The following is a 23,743-nucleotide window of genomic DNA, read 5'->3' as shown; positions in this document are numbered from 1 at the left end:
TGGGAAAAAATGGTTTTAAAAGGGAATATAATCTTTGAAAAAGGGTTATGAAAAACTGAAAAAGGAATGAACGGAAATATAGTGAACAGCAGTTAAAAAGTGGCAAAAATAGATTATGGTTCAAAAATGGGCAAACTTTGCAAAAACGGGTTAAAATGCACAAAAACTGCTGGCTAAAGTGGTGAAAAGGGGTTAAACGACAAAAATGGGTTCAAAGTGGCCAAAATGGTTTAAAGGAGGCTAAATGAGTCAAATGTGGAAAAAATGGGCAGAAACAGGGATGAAGAAGGATTAAAAAGTGGCACGAATAAGCAATTTGAAAATTAGAACCTAATAATAGCTTGACATACTTTTCATCCCCAAAATGAAATAACAGATAGCCAGGTTGCTAGAAACAATGCCACTGATCAAACACACATACACTGGTATCAGTAACTCACTCCGGGGGAGGGCCTGTTCTCTGGGTTTTTTCAGGGGCTTAGACAATTCCTGTGGGCAAGCCTTCCTGTCACTAGTTTTCAACAATTTAAAATATCATAATGTGTCCAAAAGATGCTGACTATTATCATTCAGAGTTAAATTATTTGAAAATACAGCGTATTTTTCATTCCCTTTAAAGTGATGTTTTTTGAGATAGGAGGTTTTGCCTGATGCCAATGATAACACTCATAATCAGAGCAAAAATGACTGTGTTTTCATTATTTTCCCAGTTTGATTAACTGTTTTGCTTCCCTGACAGATGAACATGAATTATTTTTACACCCTGATGAGATCTGACATGACCAATAACCAGCTGAATGTTCCACAGTTCGACATTTCTGCCCCTCTTTGAAATGCATCCACAGTTTAGAAGAGTAGGAACTCCGCTTTTTCAAATCTCATGTGATTTTCTCTTTGCTCTTAAGTCTGTTGCTTCACAACACTGTTGGAAATTTGCAACTCAATTCAAAAAAATCTAGGCTGTGGTTAAAATGTGAATAAAAACAGAATAATGAAATTTGCCAGTCCTTTTCACCCTATATTCTATTAAATACAGAACAAAGACAAGATATATCATTTTCAAACTGATAAACTATGATATTATTGTGAAGAATAGAAACATTTAGTACTTGATGCCTTTATCATCTTCCAAAAAAGTTGGGACAGGGCCATGTTTACCATTGTGTTACATCACCTTGTCTTCTAACAACTCTCTGTAAGCATCTGTGGACTAAAGACATAAACTGCTGAAGTATTGAAAGAGGAATTCCTCCCTGTTTTAACTTGATGTACATCTTAAGTTGCTCAAAAGTGCAAGGATCTCAGTGTCATATCTTGTGCTTTGAAGTGCACTATACATTTTTAATGACACAAGTCTGGACTGCAAGCAAGCCAGCCCAGTACCCACACTCTTTCACTGTGAAGCCACACTTTTGGAGCTCGTGCAGAATGGGGCTTGGCTTTTTCTTGCTGAAATGTCCCTGAAAGTCTGGGTGGAAGCATATGTTGCTCCAAAACCTTTATGTACCTCTCAGTATTAATGGTGCCTTCACAGATGTGCATGTCACCCATGCCAGGAGCACTAATACACCCCCACACCACCACAGATGCTGGACTCGTTAGACTACAGCCACTTTAGGTCAGTCCATCTTAGACAAGCTCGGGCTCAGACAGGTTGGAGGAGCATCTGGATGTTGTTGTTATGTGGCTTTGGCTTTGCAGTGAAGAGTCTTAACTTACAGTACATTTGTAGATGCATTGGCATACTGTGTTTACTGGTTACCTGTGTCAGAAGCCCACATTTTTATATCCATCATAGAATTATGCAGGTTTTTAATGTTGTGCCACCTGAGGGGTCGAAGGTCACAGGTTTTCAAAGTTGGTTTTCCACTTTTTTGCAGAGAATTCTTGATGACATTATGAACTGTCGATGGTTAAATTTCTAAATTCTTGCATATTGCTTGTTAAAAAACACTCATAAACTGTTGGACTGTTGGCAAAAATGGGTGACAAGTGGCAAAAATGTTTACAATGTGGATGGCTGCATTCACTGAACCATTTGGAAAGTAATGTCAGACTTCGTAGCAAAGCCATAATAACAAACACCAGGCTGCTAGAAAATAAAGTCAAAGGAACTAAAATAATCCACAAATTGTGAAAAGAGGCAAAAAGGGTGGAAATGGACAAAAATGGATTAGAACTGGCAAAAATTGGCAGAAAAAGGTGGTTACAAGTGATTAAGGAGTGGCACATATTTGTAAAAAGTGGTAAAAATGGGTTCAAAAAAAGAAATGTGAGCATCAAGAGAAGCAAAAAAGGATCTAAATGGACAGAAATATTGTGAAAAGCAGTTAAAAGTGTCAAAAATGGGTTTGTGATGTCAAAATGTCAAAAAAAGTGGCAGAAATGGATGAAAATTGTATGATGAAGAATGTTGTTCATAATCTGATGGACTATTTGCCCCTGCAGTCTTTCACAAAATGGAGAACAATGAATGACTGAGCCTTTCGGGAGTGCTCCTTTTATACATAATCATTGTCTATCACCTACATCCAATCAACCTGCTCATCTGCAGGAAGTTCTAGGTGTTTTTATATGCATTGCACAACTTTCCTATCTTTTCTCACCCCTGCTGCAATTTTTTTAAACATGTTGAGAGCATCTTAAGTTAAAAGGGATTTAAAAATCACTGTATGTCATTTATATTCACATTTCACAAATGTCCCAACTTTTTTGGAATTGGGGTCGGTCTTTATAAATGGATTTAAGCAGGTTCAAATCTTTAAGTTTATGTGTATGTGTCAGCATCACCTGCAGGAATCCTTAAGCTTACCTGTCTTAGGTTCTGAATGTGTTTCCCCTTAAAGGACAACTGACTTAACCTTGCAAAGCAGATGGATACACCTGTTTCTGTGTTTCTCACTGGCGAATCCATCTTGCAAAGCTCCTTTCTGAACACTTTGGGCCCAGTTAGAAAGTGACAGGACCAATCAGCGTTGAGGGGGAGTACTTTCGGGCGTGTTGGAGTCATGACGTAAGCAAGCAGCAACAAGAGGCCGGTGCAATTATGGTGGAAGGGATCAGTGTGGATGCTGCTAAAGCGCCAGTTTTATCAGAACTTGATGACATTTCTTTATTAAAAGAAGAACAAAGAACAGCAGTGAGTTGTTTTCTTTTCAAAAACGACAAAAGTGGTGTACTGACATGTGTCGCCATGGTTTGTGGCGTTATGCTCCATGGACTTTATTCCTTTGGTAGGGGCGTAGCTAGCAGCTATGTCACGTGTTTTGTTGCTCTGATTGACCTGTAAAGATGTGACAGACAGAGTGTTCATCCAATCACCCTCCGAGTTGTTTTTCTAAGGCCCTGCCCTTTCCCAAACACTGTCTATGAGTGGTTTTCTAGATGGATGTGTGAAACAAACCAATCTGCCATGCCAAGTTAAAACTGACTCATACAAGAAGAAAAAAAATATTTCCCACCATGCATCATTGATTTGCCCCACCTGCACTTCACTTACAGTATGCAGGATGATAAAGTTGAACTACAGCTGGCTTTAAAGCATAATTTCTCTCTCCTTGTGTGTGATTTCTATTCATAGAAATCACACACAGAAATACACACACTGTCTGATGTGCTTAGCCTACACCCACCTAACCTGCCTTCATCCTGATCTCTTCATCATGGGGCCCTTAGTCTGTGCAGCTACTCCTGCCTTTGTTTCTTTTTTGAGTCTACTTCACTGTTCATCCACTCAATCTGTCTCACAAACACTCTTGTCATGGCTGTGATTTTTATTCATTTTGTCTTGAATATCTGTTTGTTGCCCTTTAACAGTTTATGACAAAGACTTAAAAAATGAAATAGATGTCCTGTAATTTGATTGTTTTTTCTTTGCTGCTGTGAGTAGTAGAGCTAAGTGTATGTGTTCATTGTGAACAGCTCAGACCTAACAGCACTGTTAAATATGAGAAGAAGAGGCTTCAGAGGAAACAGATCTCATGGTGGGCACAAGGTCATATTCTCTTGAGTGTAATTGTATTCATAGAAAGAATCTTTTTCTCAGTTATCTCAGATTTTAGAAGCGGATGGCTCACAAAGCTCTTCATGTCACATCACTTTGACTCCTCATGCATTTCTAAAACAAAGGACTCTCCTCTCCTAATGCAACATGCTTAGGAGATTTTTAAAAAGGCCCAAAATCCACTGTGGAAAGTAAAGAAGACTAAAAAAAATCAAATTATGCATGTGTTTTTGTAAGCAGGCTAGGACATATGGTCATTATTGTGATAGCTTTAAATCACTAAAGCCCAAATCTTTAGTTGACCTAGTTTTATTGCAACTCTGTTCAGATAAAGTACATGCAAATGATGTTGTTATGTTTTATAAGGTCTATTATATGATCATTTAACCCAATCAGATTTAGTTTGGAGACTTAATGTCTGGCTCCATCTCTCTGATCTGGTGACATCACTGACCTCACAGACTGTGGCTGTACAAAGGAAGAAATGCCAACAAACTATGTTCCTGCTTTTCCTCTTTGAAATGCTGCAATATGAACTATCATTAGTCATTAGGATTTCTAAAACCTTGTGTGAGAGCATGATTTTGTGTTCTGAAAAAATTTAAACCTCAACAGCATTTGAAAATGTGCAAAGTTTGCAGTGACAGTCAGTAACCTCCCAAAGGGTCCCTGTTCGACAACTTTCACTTGTTGCACTGCCAAGTGCTGCATGCATCATTCTTGTGAAAACCTCAGTTTGTCACCGAAAATCAACAAAGGAAAATTAATTGGAATTATTCATCTAGCGGTGAAAAAAAAAGAAGATAAAAGGAGGAAGAAGATAATAGAAGTCAAACAAAAGTAACAGAACTAACCTGACATTGCAAATAGACCGTTTCATGTCTATTGCATGGGATATAAAGTCATGTGCATAATTTGTAGGCATGTTGGGTGCCAATTTCCATCCATCCATCAATTTTCTATACCCCTTATTCCGTTCCGGGTCGGGGGGGGGGGTGTTATCCCAGCTGTCATTGGGCGAGAGGCAGGGTACACCCTGGACTGGTTGCCAGTCAATCGCACAGCTGACATATAGAGACAGACAACCAGGCATGCTTACATTCATGGTGGGAGGCAGCCGGAGTACCCAGAGAGAACCCACGCTTGCACGGGGAGAACATGCAAACTCCACACAGAAAGGCCCTGACCGGGAATTGAACCAGCAACCTTCTTGCTATGAGGCCACTGTGCCACCGTGCCACCCGGGTGCCAATTCATTTTTTAAAAAATGCTTTTGTTTTAGTTCAGTTTTTTTTGTTTTTTTGTTTTGTTTTTTTAGTTTTTGTGTTAGTTATAGTTTTTCAGCAATACAGAATAGAGGTGAGACAGTAAAAGGTCAGAAAAAATACTAATTGCATTAACTCAGATTACTGTAATAGTAGTAGAGAGTAGTAGTAGAGTAGTTTTTTTGTGTACTTGTAAATTTTTGAGTACATTTCAAATCAGTACTTTTACTTCTCCTTAACTAAGTTTTAGCCAGAGTAACTGTACTTTTACTTTTGTACAGTACTCTTGAACTTTTTCCATTTCTCTTAACTACACAGTTGCACATACAGAGAGAATGATTCCACGTCCCATCCCAAAACAGCTGCTGGACACAGCAAAACTGGAGCATTGATATCTCAGGGTTAAACATTTCCGAGTTCATTTTAACTCACTAAGTATAATAATGATTCCATTCTGAATAAAATGGTCTTCAGTGTTGGAGTTAGTTGACATTGTTGACCCACCAGTCTTAATTCAACTCTGTAAAGAGTCAATAGGTCTGAATTCTGGCTACTGCAATTTCAAATCTAGGGGAATGTGTGGGCAGATTTTCCCATCATGCCCTTGGGCAGAGTGTTTAGATGTGTTTTATGTGTTTATTTGTGTTTGGATGTTGCCGGTTGTACAGTGATCCCTGCTGGGATTCTTTTGGTCATGTTTCTAGGATGTTGTTGTTTTTGTTATTAAATACATTTGCACCATGAGTGAAATTATCCACTCAGTTTGAGTTCAAGCCTGTGACTTTAGGTGTTCCTAGAGGACACATAGTGCATATCGTTCATCTGTGTGTACTGCCAGCAATGAAGTTGACTCTAAGGTTACTGCAGCTCTGTTATATTATATAATATAAAAAACACTTTCAAAGGTGTAGTTTAACTATGTGTGGTGTGGACCAACATTAACACTTTTAAGAGCTAAATTTAATTCTATGGGTTTAATTAACTAGGTGATTTTTTTTCTTTGTATTAAACTTTATTATAGAGTTGTGACTGTACCTGGATGGAGATCTATACTCTTGTTGTTCTTGCCAATAAGGAAAGATCAGACTTTACCATACAACTCCTCAGTACTCAGTACTTAAAAGTAAACTTTAAATGAAATATTTTTACTTTTACTTGAGTAGATTTTAACCAGAGTAACTTTACTTTCACTGGAGAAGAAAAAATACTTGTGTACTTTTTCTGCCTCTGGGGACAAAGGAGATGGATAATGGACGGATATTAGTGTTTAATGCTTGTTGTCGGCCCCCTGTGAATTTTTGCCTGAGGCCCTAACAGACTAATCATTGCTCAGAGAGCTTTTACTTCAAGTCATGAATGTAAAAATATAATTATTTGCTTTTATAAAACAAGAGTCTTTAAAAATGTCTTAAAAGGGGGGGTGCTTTGAAAGCTTTAAAAATAAGGTACTTTGTAAATATGATATAACAAACGTGTGTGAATATGTTCACCCGTTGAGAGGCGTACAATGTGAGATTCAGGGTTAAATGCATACAGAAAAGGAGAATAGAAAGAGCGACTTGTGACTGTTTAAGCCCTATTTCAGCACTGGACAGCTCCCTTGAAATCCTGCGTCCCAAACAGGCGCGCGCAGCAGGCAGCGTGGCCGAGGCGGCCATGATCCAATCAGCGTCACACTAGACGTGACCCCGCGAGGCAGCTCAGCGGGCTCAGTCTAATCACTGGGCTGTGGAGCTTACAGCGGAATCACCAGCTCTTTGCTCCAACATGCTACTGGAGGGGGAAAACGTCACTTTTCAGGAAAAGGCTTAACCCATTAAGTCCTGGAAAAGACATGCTGCAGAAAGGCGGGAAAACCATACATGTCTCTTAGCAACGGTAATAGAGATCTTCAGATCCACCTATAGATAATGTAGCTACGTTTCCCCCGGAGGAAATGGTCGCTCTCGCGCTCAATATTTGTTGCCAGCAGGAAGAAAATAATAAAATAAGAAATGTCAAAAGCATGGCTATCGTAATTTCAGGACGCACACACTGTTAGCCACATTTTGACCACTTTAACCCCTTCAATGAGAGACTAAAAGTCGTTACTTTTTCCTCAAGTCGTGTCTCTCGTTCCTCTTTAATTAAACCTGACCCCTGACCGCCTCTATGTGACTTACTCAATCGTTCAAACAACAGGAAATAGTTTCTTTAGTGGTGGTCAGGCATGTTGCATTACATCATGCAGCTCTCCTGCATATTTGGGGGCTTCAAACGAGACACTAGATGGCAACCACGTTGAGAGGGAGAGACGGTGAGTGTGTGCGTGTTAGAGTGTGAGAAAGAGAGGGAAAGGGAGGAGGGGGATGAATTACGTCGGTGTGGGACAGTGGAGGGACGGTCTGCTCCTGGCACTGAGCTTGCAGCTGGAGCAGAGCTGCAGAGAGGGGAAACAACTGAACAGCGGGGGAATGAGATTAATGCACAGGTAGACATCGCTCGAGCACAGCTGGATGCACGTGCTGTAAGGTCAATTGGTCGAACTTGTAGATTAGATTATTGTAACCAGGTGGGTTTAGCTCTGCAGTGGAGGGAAAGGAAGAAAAGATGTGCTGCGTCCGCGGCGCCTCTCGTGCGCTTTTTGTGGACACGGTGTGCGGCAGCCACGCGCTGACACCCCGCTTTTAGATGGCTCCAACATTTGGGGTGCAAAACAGGTGTCAGGGAAGTGTCGTCACGAACCCCGGAAGCCGGAGGAGGTGGGAACATCAGAGGGAAAGATGGCAGCGAAATCCGATGGTCGCGGGGTCGTCACCGGTTTCGCCCAGCTGCACAACCTGGACGAGGTGGTGGGGACGGGAGAGGACGACACGCGGGATGGCAGCTCGTTCCACATCTGCCATTGCTGCAACACCTCGTCGTGCTACTGGGGCTGCCGGAGCGCGTGCCTGCATTACCTCCGGGGGAAGGGAAAGGGGAAGGGGAGAGATGCGGCGCGGCCACCGCAGGAGCAGCGCCTCTGGCTGGACTGCCTGTGGATCATCCTGGCGCTGCTGGTGTTTTTCTGGGACGTGGGGACCGATTTGTGGCTGGCCGTCGACTATTACCACAAGCAGGACTTCCTGTGGTCGGGCCTGACCCTGTTCTTCGTGCTGGTGCCCTCGGTGCTGGTCCAGATCCTGAGCTTCAGGTGGTTTGTGCAGGATTACACGGGGGGAGGACTGGGCTCCGTGGAGGGGCTGAGTAGTCGGAGAGCTACAGCCAGTCTGCAGAGGGACAGGTGCTGCCGCCTGTCTGTCTGGGTCTGGCAGACCGTCATACACATCTTTCAGATGGGACAAGTGTGGCGGTAAGACAAACTTTAAGTTTTCCCTTAAAAGAATCAGATAAACCCCCAAAGCGCTGCGCTCTCAGATCCTGTCTCTCCATTCACTCCCTCTCACCTCTGTGACTGTCACCTGGTATAACCCGCTGTGTGTACATGACTGGGGTGAGAATCAGCACCGCGGTGATGCCATTACGCACTCACACTCCTCTATTTGCATATCCAACAAATCTGCTCTCATTTTTACCTTTTGCTACACTGTTCCTGCTCTTAACCAAACATGTCCACAAACTGCACAAACATCACACTGCTGTGCCTTCACAATGCGCCATTGTGCGCCACTTGTGTGGAAGGAACAGGACTATTTGTCCAAAGACGGACAGGTAGTAGCCGAAAGCTTGTGTGTATGTGCGTGAGTGTCTGAGTGTGTGTCAGACGCGCCGTTTGCACCACAGTGCATCACACACCGTCGCCCCGATTCACCCCTCTCTCTCTCTCTCTCCCTCTCCACATCAAAAGCTCCAACTCTGCAACTAGAGGCCAGACGAGCATCTGTTTTCACGGCTCACAAAACTACATCTTCCCCCCACAGACATGATGTCATCGATTCCTCTGCGACGCTCCACATCTTTGGTCCCCAAATCCGCCTTTTGGCCACATAAATTGCTGCGTCTGGATAAACGCGAGGTGTACATCTCTCTGTGCGTAATCTGCGAGATTCAGCGACTTCAGTTGTAGTAAAATATGACACTGGTGCGCGCACATCTACTCCATTTAGGTTGTTCAGTGTGAGCTTGTGAGCGGCGAGTTGTTTTTTGGTGCAGAAAGACGCAGTGGCTGGCATTTAATGGGGAAAAAAGTCAAACATGACGGCTGCTGTGGGAGGACTGCAAGCAGCTGGGAAAATGTAAAACTGCATACTGAGTGCAGAGGGTCAAATCATTTCATACTGACTTCCTGCTTCTCTGTCGAAGCTTGTGTTTTTGTGCTTCACATGCAGAACTTAAACACTGCTTATGTCACACTGTGTGCTTGGCAGCTGTCTTCCTTCCTCATCAGACGAATTCATTGTCCGAGCCATGGCTGTGTTGTTGCATGAGAACATTTGCGCCACAGGCTGAATTACTCACATACTGAGACTTGGAGTAAAATCTGAGTGAATCTCACTGACCTTTCTGAAATTATTTATTGCCACAGGCCATAAATTTAGTCAAATTAGTCTGGGAACAAGCCTAGTTTCTTTTCCGTTAGGCTGAAAAGAACATCTTCGCCTATGTTCAAGTTAAATTCACTGCATGCTGGCTGATTCCCTGTCAAGATGGGTTTTCCCAGAGAGAGACAGGCTACTCTGCATTCCTTGTCAGACTCATTTTGAGCTGGACCTAAAGGCTTTCATATTGATTAGCTGCAGATGTGTTGGCTCAATTTTATTTACTTGAGTTGTGTGATGTGATTGATTATTTTGCTCATATCTGTAGTGTGAGGGAGATACTGTGAGTGCTTTTGCAAAGTCAAAGTCCTTGGCTTTACTTTTGGAGCTAAATACATGTAAATATACATATACATATACATGTACAACTGTAGTGTCATAAGGAACACTTTCCTAGAATGTGTCATTGAAGTAGTTCATCATCTTTGTCAGGTCTCACTTTATTTTTGCATGCAAAGTATGCCAAGTCTGCTTTTGTTGAAGTAGGTTGTTTTGATAACAGAATTTAAAAATTTGGTACCTGGTTAAATGCTATAGCAGCATAAATAGAAGCCCTATGTACGCATTTTCTTGATTAAACAATATTGTAGAAAAACAGATACTCACTGGACTCATTTTTCTCTTGTGTACTATGTCTTTAACCTTGCAAACAGATGGATACGCCCGTTTCCTTGTTTCTCACTGGCAAATCCATCTTGCAAAGCTCCCGTCTGAACCGTTTGGGCCGGGTTAGAAAGTGACAGGACCAATCAGGGACGAGGGGCAGTACTTTTAATTGCGGCAGAGTTGTGACATAAGCAAGCAGCAGCAAGAGGGTGGTGCAATTATGGTGGAAGAGCTTAACGTGGATGCTGCTAAAGCACCAGTTTTATCAGAACTTGATGACATTTCTTGGTTAAAAGAAGAACAAAGAACAGTAGTGAGTGGTTTTCTTTTCAAAAACGACAAAAGTCGTGTACTGACGTGTCTACAGTCACCATGGTTTGCGTTATTCCTTGGTAGCTGCGCACCTTGGTTGCGGTTACATATCGTGTTTTTTGTTGCTCTGACTGGCCCGTAAAGATGTGACAGACAGAGCGTTCATCCAATCAAACTCTGAGTTTGTTTCAAATTGTCTGCCCTTTACCAAATGCTTAGTATTGAAGGTTTTCCAGATGGATGTGTGAAACAAATCCTTCCGGTGTGTCAGGTTACTATGTCTGTACATAAGCCGAAATGTTGGGCTACATATGGGCTAGCATGGCTCAGCACAAGGAGTAAAAATATGTGGTAATGCAACCCCTGTTTTACACAAAAATCAAACAGCTCCTTTTTAAAATCAACAATAACATGTTGAGTATGTTTTTGGCTGACTGCTGAGGTCAGCCCTACACATGGCAATGTCTGTGTCCGAGTAAGTAAGTAAGTAGGTAAGTAACTGACTGAGTGACGCTGATTTGTAAGCCTTACAATACAGAGTTGTGTTTGCTTGGACTGAATGCTGGCAGTGATGGCTGCCTCCACTGTGTTAACTAGAGCCATACATACAGAGTTGCGCTATGGGCTGGGTTTGTGCTGAAAGCCCTCTAATGGCTGCCTCCACTGCTCTAAATACCTCAGATATAGCTTTAGCCTCTGCTTAACCAGAACTGGGCCACATTTCTGTATGACAAAGAATAAAAACATAAAGATGTTTTCACTCTTCTGCTTATCTGCTCTGGCATGACTATGTGATAGTTGACAGGGAAAAGGTAACTCATTGAGTGAATGCTTGTGTATGCTGGCTGCTCGTGTAGTGATTAGCTCTGAATTAGTCACAGCAGCACGTTGTCAAAACTGGACATTTCTTTATTAAAACCAGCGAGGACAGCAACACTAAAAGTTTTCTTTAGCCAGACCAACACATTTCTTCATCACAGTCGGTGCTGAGAGCAACATGGAAAGCCTTCTGTGACAGAAAAAAAAGTTCTCGCTCTACTCCCGGTCTCCCGGTCTGTTTCGACATGGCTTTAAGATTATGGCGGTGGGCTTGTCCCGCATTGTTCAGCATTAGCTGTTAACTTGGATGTCACTGTGGGACCCCTTCTGTTTACTCCGACCGCTTTTCTTGTATTTGATTCTGACTCGTGATTTGAGACTCCTGCACAACCTTCATTTTTTAATCTTTCCATAATGATCTCCTGTCTCCCTGTCACTCTTTCTTCTATCATCCCTTTCTTTTTCACCGTTCGTGCGTCTTTTACGCAGCAGCGTCGGCTGCTCTCCTCTCATCCTCATCTGCTTTCATGCTGCATAACAATGACAACACAAACGCAACGCTCACGCACACACCTACACTGAAACACACACTAACATGTTGGTAGTATAGACTTCAGGCTTCTATCTGTTGAGGGCAAAAGTTTTAGAATACTGGAGGATAAACAGCAGAACTTTTTCCGCTTAAAGCTCTTCTCTGACCATGGAGGACCAGCGTGTCAGTGCTGTGTGTGTGTTCCAGCTGTGTGTCAGTGCTGCCTGCATGAGCCAGGGGTGTGCACTATGTTAGAAAAATATTTGGTAAATATTCCTTTAATACTATATGTTAATAGGGAACAAATACAGTCATGGACAAAAGTATTGGCACCCCTGGAATTTTTCCAGAAAATACACCATTTCTCCCAGAAATTGTTGCAATTACAAATGTTTTTGGTATCCAAAATGTTTATTTCCTTTATGTGCATTGGAACAACACAAAAATTCTGAAGAAAAAAGATAAAATTTACATAATTTTACACAAAACTCAAAAAATGGGCCGGACAAAATTATTTGCACCCTTTTAAAACTGTGTGTAAATCATTTTATTGTGATGCTCATTTAAACTCACCTATGGCAGTAACAGGTGCTGGCAATCTAGAAATCACACCTGAAGCCAGTTAGAATGTATAAAAGTTGACCCAACCTTTGTGTTGTGTGCCTGTGTGTGTCACACCAAGCATGGAGAAGAGAAAGAAGAGCCCAGAATCGTCTGAGGATTTAGGGAGCAAAATTGTGGGAAAATATGAACAATCTCAAGGTTTCAAGACCATCTCCAGAGATCTTGAAATTCCTTTGTCCACTGTGCGTAATATAATCAAGAAGTTTATAACCCATGGAACTGTGGCTAATCTCCCTGGACGTGGACAGAAGAGAACAACTGACAAAAGAATGCAATGCAGGATAGCTGGAATGGTGGATAAACATCCTCAGTCAACTTCCACACAAATTCAGGCTGTCCTGCAGCCTCAGGGTGCAAAAGTGTCAGCTCGGACCATATGTCGTAATCTGAATGAGATGAAGCACTATGGCAGGAGACTGAGGAGAACCCCACTGCTGACAAAGACACATAAAAAAAAACAGACTGGAGTTTGCAAAAATGTACCGGAGTAAGCCTCAATCCTTCTGGGAGGACATTTTGTGGACAGATGAGACAAAGGTAAAGCTTTTTGGAAAAGCACGCCATTCTACTGTTTACAGAAAACAGAATAAGGCCTACAAAGAAAAGAACACAGTGCCTACAGTCAAACATGGTGGAGGTTCAAAGATGTTTTGGGGTTATTTTGTTGCTTCTGGCACTGGGTGCCTTGACTGTATGCAAGGAATCGTGAAATCTGCAGACTATCAAAACATTTTGGGCCGCAATGTAAGGCCTAGTGTCAGAAAGCTGGGTCTGCATCAGAGGTCATGGGTGTTCCAGCAGGACAATGACCTTAAACATACCTCAAAAAGCACCAAGAAATGGTTGGAGACAGAGCGCTGGAGAGTTCTGAAGTGGCCAGCAATTAGTCTGGATCTAAATCCCACTCAACACCTATGAAGAGATCTTAAAACTGCTGTTGGAAGAAGGAACCCTTCAAATCTGAGAAATCTGGAGCAGTTTGCAAAAGAAGAGTGGTCCAAAAATCCAGTTGAGAGGTGTAAGAAGCTTGTTGATAGTTATAGGAAGTGATTGGTTTCAGTTATTTTTTCCAAGGGTGTGCAACCAATATTAAGTTGAAGGTGCCAATAATTTTGTCCGGCCCATTTTTTGAGTTTTGTGCAAAATTATGTCAATTTTGTCTTTTTTCTTCGGATTTTTTGTGTTGCTCCAATGCACATAACGGCAATAAACACATGTATACCAAAAATCTGCATCTGCATTGTTAAGAGAACGCTACTTAAACGTTTGACACGTCTTTATTTGCAGGGAATATGATAAATGTGCTGGTTTTTTTTTGGATAATTAATGGATATAAAAACAATAGGAACGCTAAAGTAGACATTCAGCTTAATTTTACACATATGAAGCCCCTTACACACTTGTCTGAGGAGAATTACAAATGTTCATGAAACCTGCTGCAGTTTTTATTTTATTTTAGAATGAGCACTTCATTAACAATTAGTGTTTTATTGTGAGTATAAACTTACTACCATTAAAGACTTATATCTGACAAAAAATATTTAATCTCCAGTGACACTGTCTGTCTCTATCAGTGAAGTCTGATATACAGTATGTCTCTGTAGAGTTTCGTATGTACACAGAGAAGAGCTTTATTAAGAGGAGAGAGAGAGAGGACAGAATGTAGCTATACATTTAAGTTGCCACAATAAATTAGGCTCACAAAAAATGATAATGACAAAATCACTCTGCCAGTCAGGCATTTCAACAGACATCCCAGATAGTTGCGGTCAGCCATATACTAGGTCTTAACCTAGTCTTGTTTTCTTTACAAAAGTAAAATTGCTTCACTAACTATACCTCACTAATTATCACTGAGGACAGATTACCTATGGACAGATTACATGATTTGTCAGACCAACTAAAGCCAACTGGACACAGTGAACACTTGATCAAACTCTTGCAAGGGCAACAATTTCAAGGTTAAACAAACACCAGCTGGGTTGATAATCAGTTCATACTACCCAATTGCGGAAAATTTGGTTAAAAAATTTCAAACATGTTTGACTTACTGAGGTCAGGTCAGGTCTGTTCCCTTCACACACTTGCAGATTCAAATCTTCTAACTAGCCTGCCAATTGTCCCCAACTAGTCAGACTGGTGCAGACTTTGCTCAACTGGAAATAGTGGGTAAAAACTGGCATGTAAAAAATGTTGTAGTGTGTCGTCAGCTTAAAAGTTAATCAAACAAAACTGCAGTTACTAAAAGAAAGTTTCCAGTAAATTGAGATGTGCTTGTAGGGGACTACAGTCAACAGTGTGTTGTTGTGTGTTGTGACAGCAGAAAGCCTGGAGCAAGGGATCTTTGTCAGGACACTGTCTGCCTTTGGACATGATCTGCCCGCCTGGCTGCTGGTTTCGGGGGTCGAGGGTCAAAAGCTGCTCTTGTCAGCTTAGTGGGAGTTCACAACCTCAGACCCGCAGGACCAACACTTGATATGGAGATAATTCTCCAACCTGAGAGGCCAGACTGCCAATAGGTATCGTATGATAACTACATGGTTTTTGAACCGGCTTTTACTCAGCTTATGTCAGCTAGTTGTTTTGATGGATGGATGGATTTTTGTGTATGTCTTAACTGTTGAAATTCTGATATTTTGTAAACATATTTGGAGTAAATCATCATTTTCAGTAACTGCTCATCGAAGTAGTTATCAAAACCACTCTGAATGAGATGCTACTTTATCAGTTTGTGGAATATTTTGCCATCATTAATGTGAGAAAACAAGATGAAGTGCTGACAGGAGTCAAAAACACCACCTCATCATGTCTCATTACTCAATCCCATTTCAGCTCTGCTTTCAATTAGCTGCTTTCTCTCTGAGCACCTGAGGACTGAGCAGATGACAGAATCTCTGAGTTGTTTTTTTTTTTATTTTCTATTTTTTGCAGTTATCCCCTCGTTAATTGTTGACTGAACACAGAGGATTCCTCTCCTGCCGGCTCTTTCATGTCATCCTTTCTGTGAATCTCCAGCAGCACCGCCTTCGGTGTGTCCCCTTAAGCTTTAGAGATTCTGCTCACATACGCTCGGGCACACAGAGGATCTCACAGACACAGGGGTCTCCTGGCAGCACGATGGACAGCTTAATCAGTGTAAGCCCAAATTAGTGTCCGACTGAGAAAGAGCTGCATCCATCTCTGGCCTCCCAGAGGAAATCCATGTAAGAAGTTTGGGGAGCTCTTTGTAGTTGGGAAATCCCTGCAGAATTGGCTGTGGTGCAGTCATTATCTTCCCTTTGAAATTTTCAGTGTCGGTGATGAAAATATTGGTTAAGTTTCAGATGCCTCGGACGGCCAAACAAAGTCTAAAGATTCAAGTAAGCAGTACACATTCCACACATTTTTTTCACTGGGCCTAACATTCATTCTGCAAGCCAGGCAGGGGGAGACAGCAGCAGATCTATTGAGCAATTGGAAAAGTATTGGAATGCTTAATGGGAAATGCAGGTTTCACCATTTTCATAGGGTTTGATCAGTGCTAGGGATGGAGGACAGTACTCATGGCAGGTTCAGACTCAATATGAACCCCTTTAAAGATAATTTTTGGCCTTTCATCTTTAGTAGACTGTAAAGCTGAATAGTGCCAGGATTGGGATTCAAGCCTGCTAAAACCAGTGTACTGTCGACTTTAACCACTGCCTTCTCTACCATCTGAACTAAAGTGGCACCTAATATGGACATTTTTATTTAAGTTGTCTTGGTTATGTAACAATATGGAAACACAATCTCAAATACTCTTGAATTCTCCAAATTTGCACAAGCCAAATGACATCTTGCTTGTCCATAATCCTTTGCAATTTAACTTTAAACCCTTTGTCCCTGGCTGTCTTTTATCAAAGGATCAGTCAGTCCATCTTTTTTTTTCTTTTTGAAACGCCACTTTATAATGTTATCTCAAGACACTTTACAGAGAGGGCAGATCTAAATCTAAATCTTAATCCATCATGAGAATAGCACTTTGCAACATTTAGCATTTATTTAACTTTGAACATTATATTAAGTTAGAGGTGCTTGAGTAGTTGTGATGCAGTGGTTGCTGCTGTTGCCTCATGGGTTTGAATCCCGGTTGGACAGGGCCATTTAGTGTGGCGTTTGTATGATCTCCATGTGCATTCATGGGTTCTCTCATAGAACACCCGCTTCCTCCCACAGTCCAAAAGCAGGCTCATTATGTTCATCGGTGATGCTAAATTGCCCATAGGTGTGAGCTTGAAGGAGGATCGGGACTATTTGTCTATGTGTCAGCCCTGTGATTGACAGCCCCTCAGGGGTGGAGAGCAACTAACTACATTTACTCAGATTACTGTAATTGAGTAGTTTTTTCTTATATTTCTTATACTACATTTTGAAATCAGGACTTTTACTTCTTCTGTCCTCAGCAGCCACTCAGGATAGACGCTTGAATAGGTTAAATGTCCACTGAAGGTTGGTATTGTGGTCAGCTTTGTTGTACCCAGTTCATTTAAGTAGTTGTTAGTACTGACACCAGAGGTTTTTGATGCCCATTACATACAGCATATGAACTCAGAATCATTTTGACACCTCAGTGTTTCACTATGGTGTGGCATATCCTGCAAAGTCCACACATCTGCTTTGAATTTATCTGGAGCTGGAAATCAGCCATTCTGCTAGGTAGCACATGAGCCAGTGGCTTGCCTAAGACCTGCATACTCCCAAGATCTCTTTGTCTAGTGAGAGAAGTAGAAGGAGGAAAGAACTGAATGGCTGAATGTCTGCTGCCAACCACCCGTTGGAGGCCCAATTACAAAACAAAACTATGGCGTGAATTTATGTAATTTTGATAACTATTAGAATATTGAAACAAGACTTTAAAGAACTGACACAGACTCCCACCACAAAAAATTACAATATTTCGGTGTATAGATATTTACTTGCACCCCTACAGTAGACTGAATCCCCAGGAGCTGTCCTTCCTGATAACACGGCCCTACTCCTGTGTTTTTTTATGGGAGCTGTCCAGTGCTGAACTTGAGCACAGGTTAAAAATGGATTTTTATCCGCCCTCTCTTATTTCAAAACACACTGAGCATTGTAGGCTGTGTTCATGAGAGTGTGTATTGATTAATGCTGACTAATTGGGTATCAAACAGTCCCACAGATAAATATGACACGCTACTGCACAACATCCCAACCACACTAAAGATATATTGGTGTCATGTGTCTTGAATAAGGCCAGGCTTGGATTTTTCAGGGCACAGTTTGAGTTTATTCATATCATATAATAATAATGATAACAAAGTGCTTTGACCTGCAGAAAAACAAAGCAGCAGAACCCAAACAAAAGATAAAGACTGCAGAACATTATCAAGAGAAGCCTAAAGGTAATAAAAGAACCTAAACAAAACAAACCTCCAACCTACATATTAAACCCAAACAACATTATTACCTAGACATTAAGAGGCATCATTAGTACTCTAGTACTCTGTCAATGAACTACAACATGCTAAGAAAATCACGTGCCATGAGAACACAAGAGTACCCAGCCAACAAAGGACCCCAACTACAAAATCTGAAACCATGAGGACCAAAATTTTAAGAAGTAATTAAAAGAGAAGATTGCATTAAGTAAAAACATTTAGAGAGCTAAAATGATTAAGGACTAATGAAAAGCAAAAGCATATATGAGGAAAGGAAACACTAAAGGCAGTACAAGCTTTTGTTGCCCTTAGGGAATCTTTTCTAAAGGGACTTTGAAGGTTAAATCCACACAGGAAGATCTGATTGGAATTTATTTTATCCATTTTTAAATTCCATTTTCAATCTTTTATTGCCACTAGCTTAAATGCTACTAGCCATATTGTTTTCCCAGAATGCTTTGTTGGGGCTGTCAGCCAATGGCAAGTTGTTCTATCATCACGTCGTGCTGTTTGAAAATGTGCATGCTTAAACACAGATGTTAACGGTGACTGTCTGTTTACTGCATAAAGGAGAGAAAGAGAGATAGAGAGCCTGTGATGCGGGCCTCTCTGCCATTGTTATTCAGCATTTATCTGTAAAACTCACAGCAAAAGCAGGGAAAAGAGTGGCAGAGAGACTATACATTACTGTTCTGTTTATTGAGCCATGTTCTGAGCTTACTGTACAGCTAAAATAATGGGCCAGTTTTCTACAGTCGATACCCAACGCTCTGGTATCAGAATAAGTATCGGGAAGGAAAAACGGTATTAAGAGAGTTAAACCTGCTAAAAACATGGTGATACTAATAACATTTCAAAAAGACAAAGATGACGTTACATAAAAGTAAGTCTCTAAAAATGAGTTTTAAGAATTGATTTAAAAGGTGTCTCCTCAGGTAGATCGTTCCAAAGTCGAGGGACCCTGATAGAGTAGGACCTATCACCTTAAGCTCTAAGTCTTGACTTTGGAACGACTAGGAGCCCCCACTGTGGATCTAAGGCTACTGGCTGGCTCATAGGGGATCAATAATTCTGAAATGTAGCATGGAGCCAGATCATTTAATGATTGAAAGGTAATTAGTAAAATCTGAAAATCAATTCTAGAATTAACGGGAAGCCATTGTATTGTAGCTAAAACTAAAGTAAAGAGTTAAAAAGTTAACTGTGTTAAGTAGTGTTGAAATGTTAGGCATGTTGGTTTAAGTTTGAATATTTGAAGTTAAAAAAATGAATCTAGCAGGTATTTGTATTTAAGTACAGTACTGAGAAAAATATGTGTTAATTACTCTTTTTTTCATTATGTTAGACTGACTGTGTGGGCTGTATCCATGCTTGTTTAACAGTGTAGAAACACATAATTTATTCCAGTTCAGTGCCAAAATGCTGCACCATTCAGACTACTAATGCCACATATGTAGGAACAAAATAAGAGGACTGTGACAAAAATGCTTAAAAAGTACAGCATTTATTTATTTATTTTTACTGTCCAGGAATTCTCCACTCTAGACAAGGAGGGACTCCCCCGACCTCCTTTGCTACTGTACAAAATGTTTAAACACCACAAATCTGATGCTTGGATTACTGTTTAATCCCAAACAAGAGTGTGCTCACCAGCAAGCAACACGAAGAAATCGCCTCATGGTTGACATCTGCCTCCGTCTCCCAGCCTGGTAAATATTAATACAGACTGGGAAAGGAGTCGACAAAAGCCTCTCTTGGCTGGCTCGGCTGCATGTAGTTGCCAAAAAAGGTTTATACATGCGGCGAAGCAAGACATTGAGATGATACAATACAGCCAGCTGCCCCGTCAAGAGAAAAAAGGCTGAAGGGGTAAAAGATGACGGTTCAGATAAGTTGGTTACAATCCTTATAATCATGTATTGAAAGTTTAAGTGGCGAGAGAAGTGAACATCTTGTTCCCGCCACAGTGGAAGCACTGGAGTATTTTTGGAGGGAAGGAAAAGACTGACAGATGACTGGCTCTCACTTCGCTATCCTTTCAATGACAGAATGAATAAATCTGGCACTCTCTTTAGAAAAATCAACGGTTTCTTTTGTTATAAAGACATGCAGGAAAATATTTGGTCCCCATGGTCATTTTATTTTCAGGAAATATGAGAAAACAACATCACTGTTAATTCTGCAAGTGCCAAAAGATGACAAAGAGCACCCAGGCACAAAAAAGAGAGCCCTTATCTTTATTAAAGTACGCATCTAACTGTGCTGTGTGTTATTTACAGACAGCGCATTAAGCTTCCATTGCTGCTCTGGAACATCTTGGTGTTACGCTACTCATTTTCTCATTAGCGCTGATAACAGGGGACAGACCCTTTAAAGCCAGCGCTCCAAGGAAACCCACCAATTACGTGACAGAGGATCCCGTCAAAATGCAAGAAAGGGCCACGCTTTCACAGCTGGGGGTGAAAGAGACGGAAAGCCGTAAACGAGGCAGAAATATGTGCTTCAGTTTTTTCAAGTAGCAGAGGAAGAGAGAGGGATCTGAATTGCTGTTTTGGTTCAGTGTCATCAGGGTTTGATTTCAAGCTGGGTTATTGAATTAGAGAGTATTGCTGGAAAAATGTTTGATTTAGCATTTGATTCAGTGGTGTTCTTCAAATCTAAATGTTAGACCTCTTAATAAGTACACAAATGTAAGTTTAAAGAGTGTCCCATGTTTTAATAAAATGATATAAGATAGTGGTATATGTGTATACAACAGTAAAACCCAAAACAAATCAGCAGCTAACATGCGAGCTGATTGCAATCCTTTTTCCACAGCAAATGACACCGGCTGTTTCTGCAGAGAGCTCTTAAGTTCAGTGCAGACTGAATGAATGGGGATAAAGAGGAGATGATGATGCTTGATTTAACCGCCTCAGGCTTGCCTCCTGAGCGAAACAATATTTTGTAGTAGAAGCCTGAAGGCCCTGGCGTTACATCCTCGCTGCCTCTTAAAAAACTGGTCACCAGACAGAGACAGGCTGCAGCTCATGGAGGAATAATAAGCACAAAGGCAGATGGGTTACCAGACTGGGATTTGTATGCACATCACATGCATGCGTGTACAAGCACATACACAAAACCACACCTCGGGGAGTTGAGAGTAGCTCTTTTTTATACACCTCCTTATATGCAGTCTCACATCACGGCCTGCCTCTTGCTCAGGGAAACAGAGAACACACACACCTTGGCAGATTACACATTTCCATGTCCTGTTTCTTTAGGCGCTCAGATCAGAGAGAGGTGGTGCGGTCTGTTGACAATGAATCCTCATAAGCTTCCCCGGCTCAAAAAATCCTACTCCTGCCTGTGCACTTAAAAACACATCAGTGGGGAACATCAGTGCACCAGTCAATCTGTTTTGCAAATAAATGGGTATTGATAATGACAGATTTGATAGCAAATTTCATTATATTGCTGAAAGAAATACAGAGGGACAAATGTGTAATATTGTTCCTTAGCAAACAGCAAACACTTATTAGAAATTAAGTCAATAGACCATATTCTTATGGTAGCCGAGTGTCTATGATGTTATTCTTATGTTTCAGGGTATTGTAAGGACTCAGTCACTTCCTTGTTACGTTTCATAATCATATTTTATAGGAAAAGGCTTGTATGGGGCGCAGGTGGCCTGGTGGTTTAAGGTGCACCCATGTACGCGGACTGCATGGTTTGGAATCCAGCCTGTGGCCCTTTGCCGCTTGTCTCTCCCCAGCTCTCTTCCCTGTATCCAACTTTATCCACTGTGCTTTATCTTTTAAATAAAGGCACAAAATGCCCCAAAAAATCTAAATAAAAGAAAGAAAAAGGCTTGTATTAGTTCTGAAGATGTTAATATTAATTCTGGCGGATTTATTTAGCCTGAGGGTAAACTCAGAGGATGCATTTGCACTTGTTAAGTTTCACTTTTTAATATTGCTTCATGGAAGTTAGCCAAATAAATAACCAATGTCCTCAATGTTTCCACGTTCAGAATAACTACTTCTTCAGAAGCACTTATTAATGCAACTGTTCATATTGAGAGGGGTCTGGCTGCAGACTGTACATTTGGGATGCCTTATATCTCAGAAAGGAAGCGCCATAATTTGCTGGTATGTGTTTCCAGTTATAGATTTTTTTTTAAATTCAACTTTATTCATAAAGCCTGGCAGTGACATTTATGAAATAACCTCATTACAAACATTACAGACTAAGCAACATTTCATTAAAAAATTAGAGACAACAGAGATGTAATTATGGATTTAATTTTGTGTAAAGCCATTTTAGAAGTATTTACATGATCAGTAGCTCGCTTTTCCTTTAGCTACACCAGCTTTGTAATTAATGTTTCTACATAAGCCAATGTAGCTAAGTTAACTTTAGCAACATGGGCTTCAGCAAACATAGCTAAAGCTAATGTAGCTACTTAGATAATGCACCTGTGTAGCCTATATTGCTGCTTTGTGAGCTTAGCTTTAGCTACGTAGCTTTGATGACTAGCTTTTCTCCACTTTAGGCTAGTCAGTTGAGCACAGTTAAAATGGGCATTTAGCCGAATATGGACATAGCTAGCTTGGAACATCCTTAGGCTGAAGCCTGGTAAAAGAATTAGTTTTGCAATTAAACTGTACTTAACCTCTGTGTTTTTTGGAGATTTCATCATACAGATATTGGCCCAAAAACATGTCTTGCTGTGTTTGCTGTACTAACAACCATACAAGAAGTTTGTGCAAGCTTTCTTAGTAATCAAAGTCTAGTATAAAATTTTTAGCCTCATGTTAGTGCTAAAGGGAAAATATAGGAACTCTTTGCTATACTATACCTGACCTGATATTTTGTATTTCAAATACACTGGTTAGTTTCTGTGGCCAGTTCATTGTAAACATGATTGTTGTTTCCCTTCAGTGTTAAGCTACAGCTAAAGGATGTTTCATTTTAACTATTTTTGTTATTCCATGCAGCTTGCTCCTCCATCGGGATTCTTGCTAGCAAGAAATGAGTGTGCTTTCTGTGTCTAAACATAAACAGAACTGCTACCATGAATTAAATGTAGTTTTCTTTAAATGACTTGGCTAACAAGCTTTGTGCTATCTCATGACTTAGCTTTTTTTCATAGCCTGTTTAGTTTTTTGTTTAACATCTTAGTGTTTGCTAACCTTTCACTCCTCTGCAGTGCCACCCACTAGTCCAAATATAATCCCTTCTTCAAAACTATTAGCATAAAATTGGTCAAAATGCCCAAAGCTTCAAAATATCAGTCCACGAGTAGCCTAAATCATGGTGACCAAATCCTTTAAAGCAGTATTTGTGTATTAGTTTCATGCTAACCTACAGTAACGAGATCGAGTTTTGTAAGTATTTCAATGTTTCAGTCAGTAGCATGACTGCTAGCTCAGTGTGATTAAAGAGTGGCATCGTTAGTTTTGGCCTTTTCACTCAGAGCGAGCTTTATCTTGTAAATGTGACATGTTTTCTCTATTCAAATTATTTGCTTGTTTGTATGCTAACATGTTTGCACTCATCTTTCCTGCCTGCAACTGTTGTAGCTTGCATGCGTGTGGAACTTGGCTCATGATGACGACGATGTTGGATTTATTGACTCTGAAGTCTGCTGTTTGTTCAATGTG

General features: G+C 40.8%; 1 protein-coding gene across 1 annotated transcript in view; it reads left to right on the top strand.

Annotated features, from left to right (window-relative positions):
• Window positions 1–8,030: 8,030 nt before the first annotated feature.
• Window positions 8,031–23,743, top strand: part of xkr6b (XK, Kell blood group complex subunit-related family, member 6b) — a 95,424-nt gene continuing 79,711 nt past the window's right edge. The window contains exon 1 of the mRNA XM_041806027.1: window positions 8,031–8,599. Within this exon, the coding sequence (XP_041661961.1) occupies window positions 8,031–8,599 (569 nt within the window). The remainder of the gene's footprint in view (window positions 8,600–23,743) is intronic.

This window comes from Cheilinus undulatus, linkage group 14 (genome assembly GCF_018320785.1).
Source record: "Cheilinus undulatus linkage group 14, ASM1832078v1, whole genome shotgun sequence".
Taxonomy (NCBI): Eukaryota; Metazoa; Chordata; class Actinopteri; order Labriformes; family Labridae; genus Cheilinus; species Cheilinus undulatus.
The sequence above is the reverse complement of the archived record's forward strand: the minus strand, read 5'-3'. Positions and strand labels throughout refer to the sequence as shown.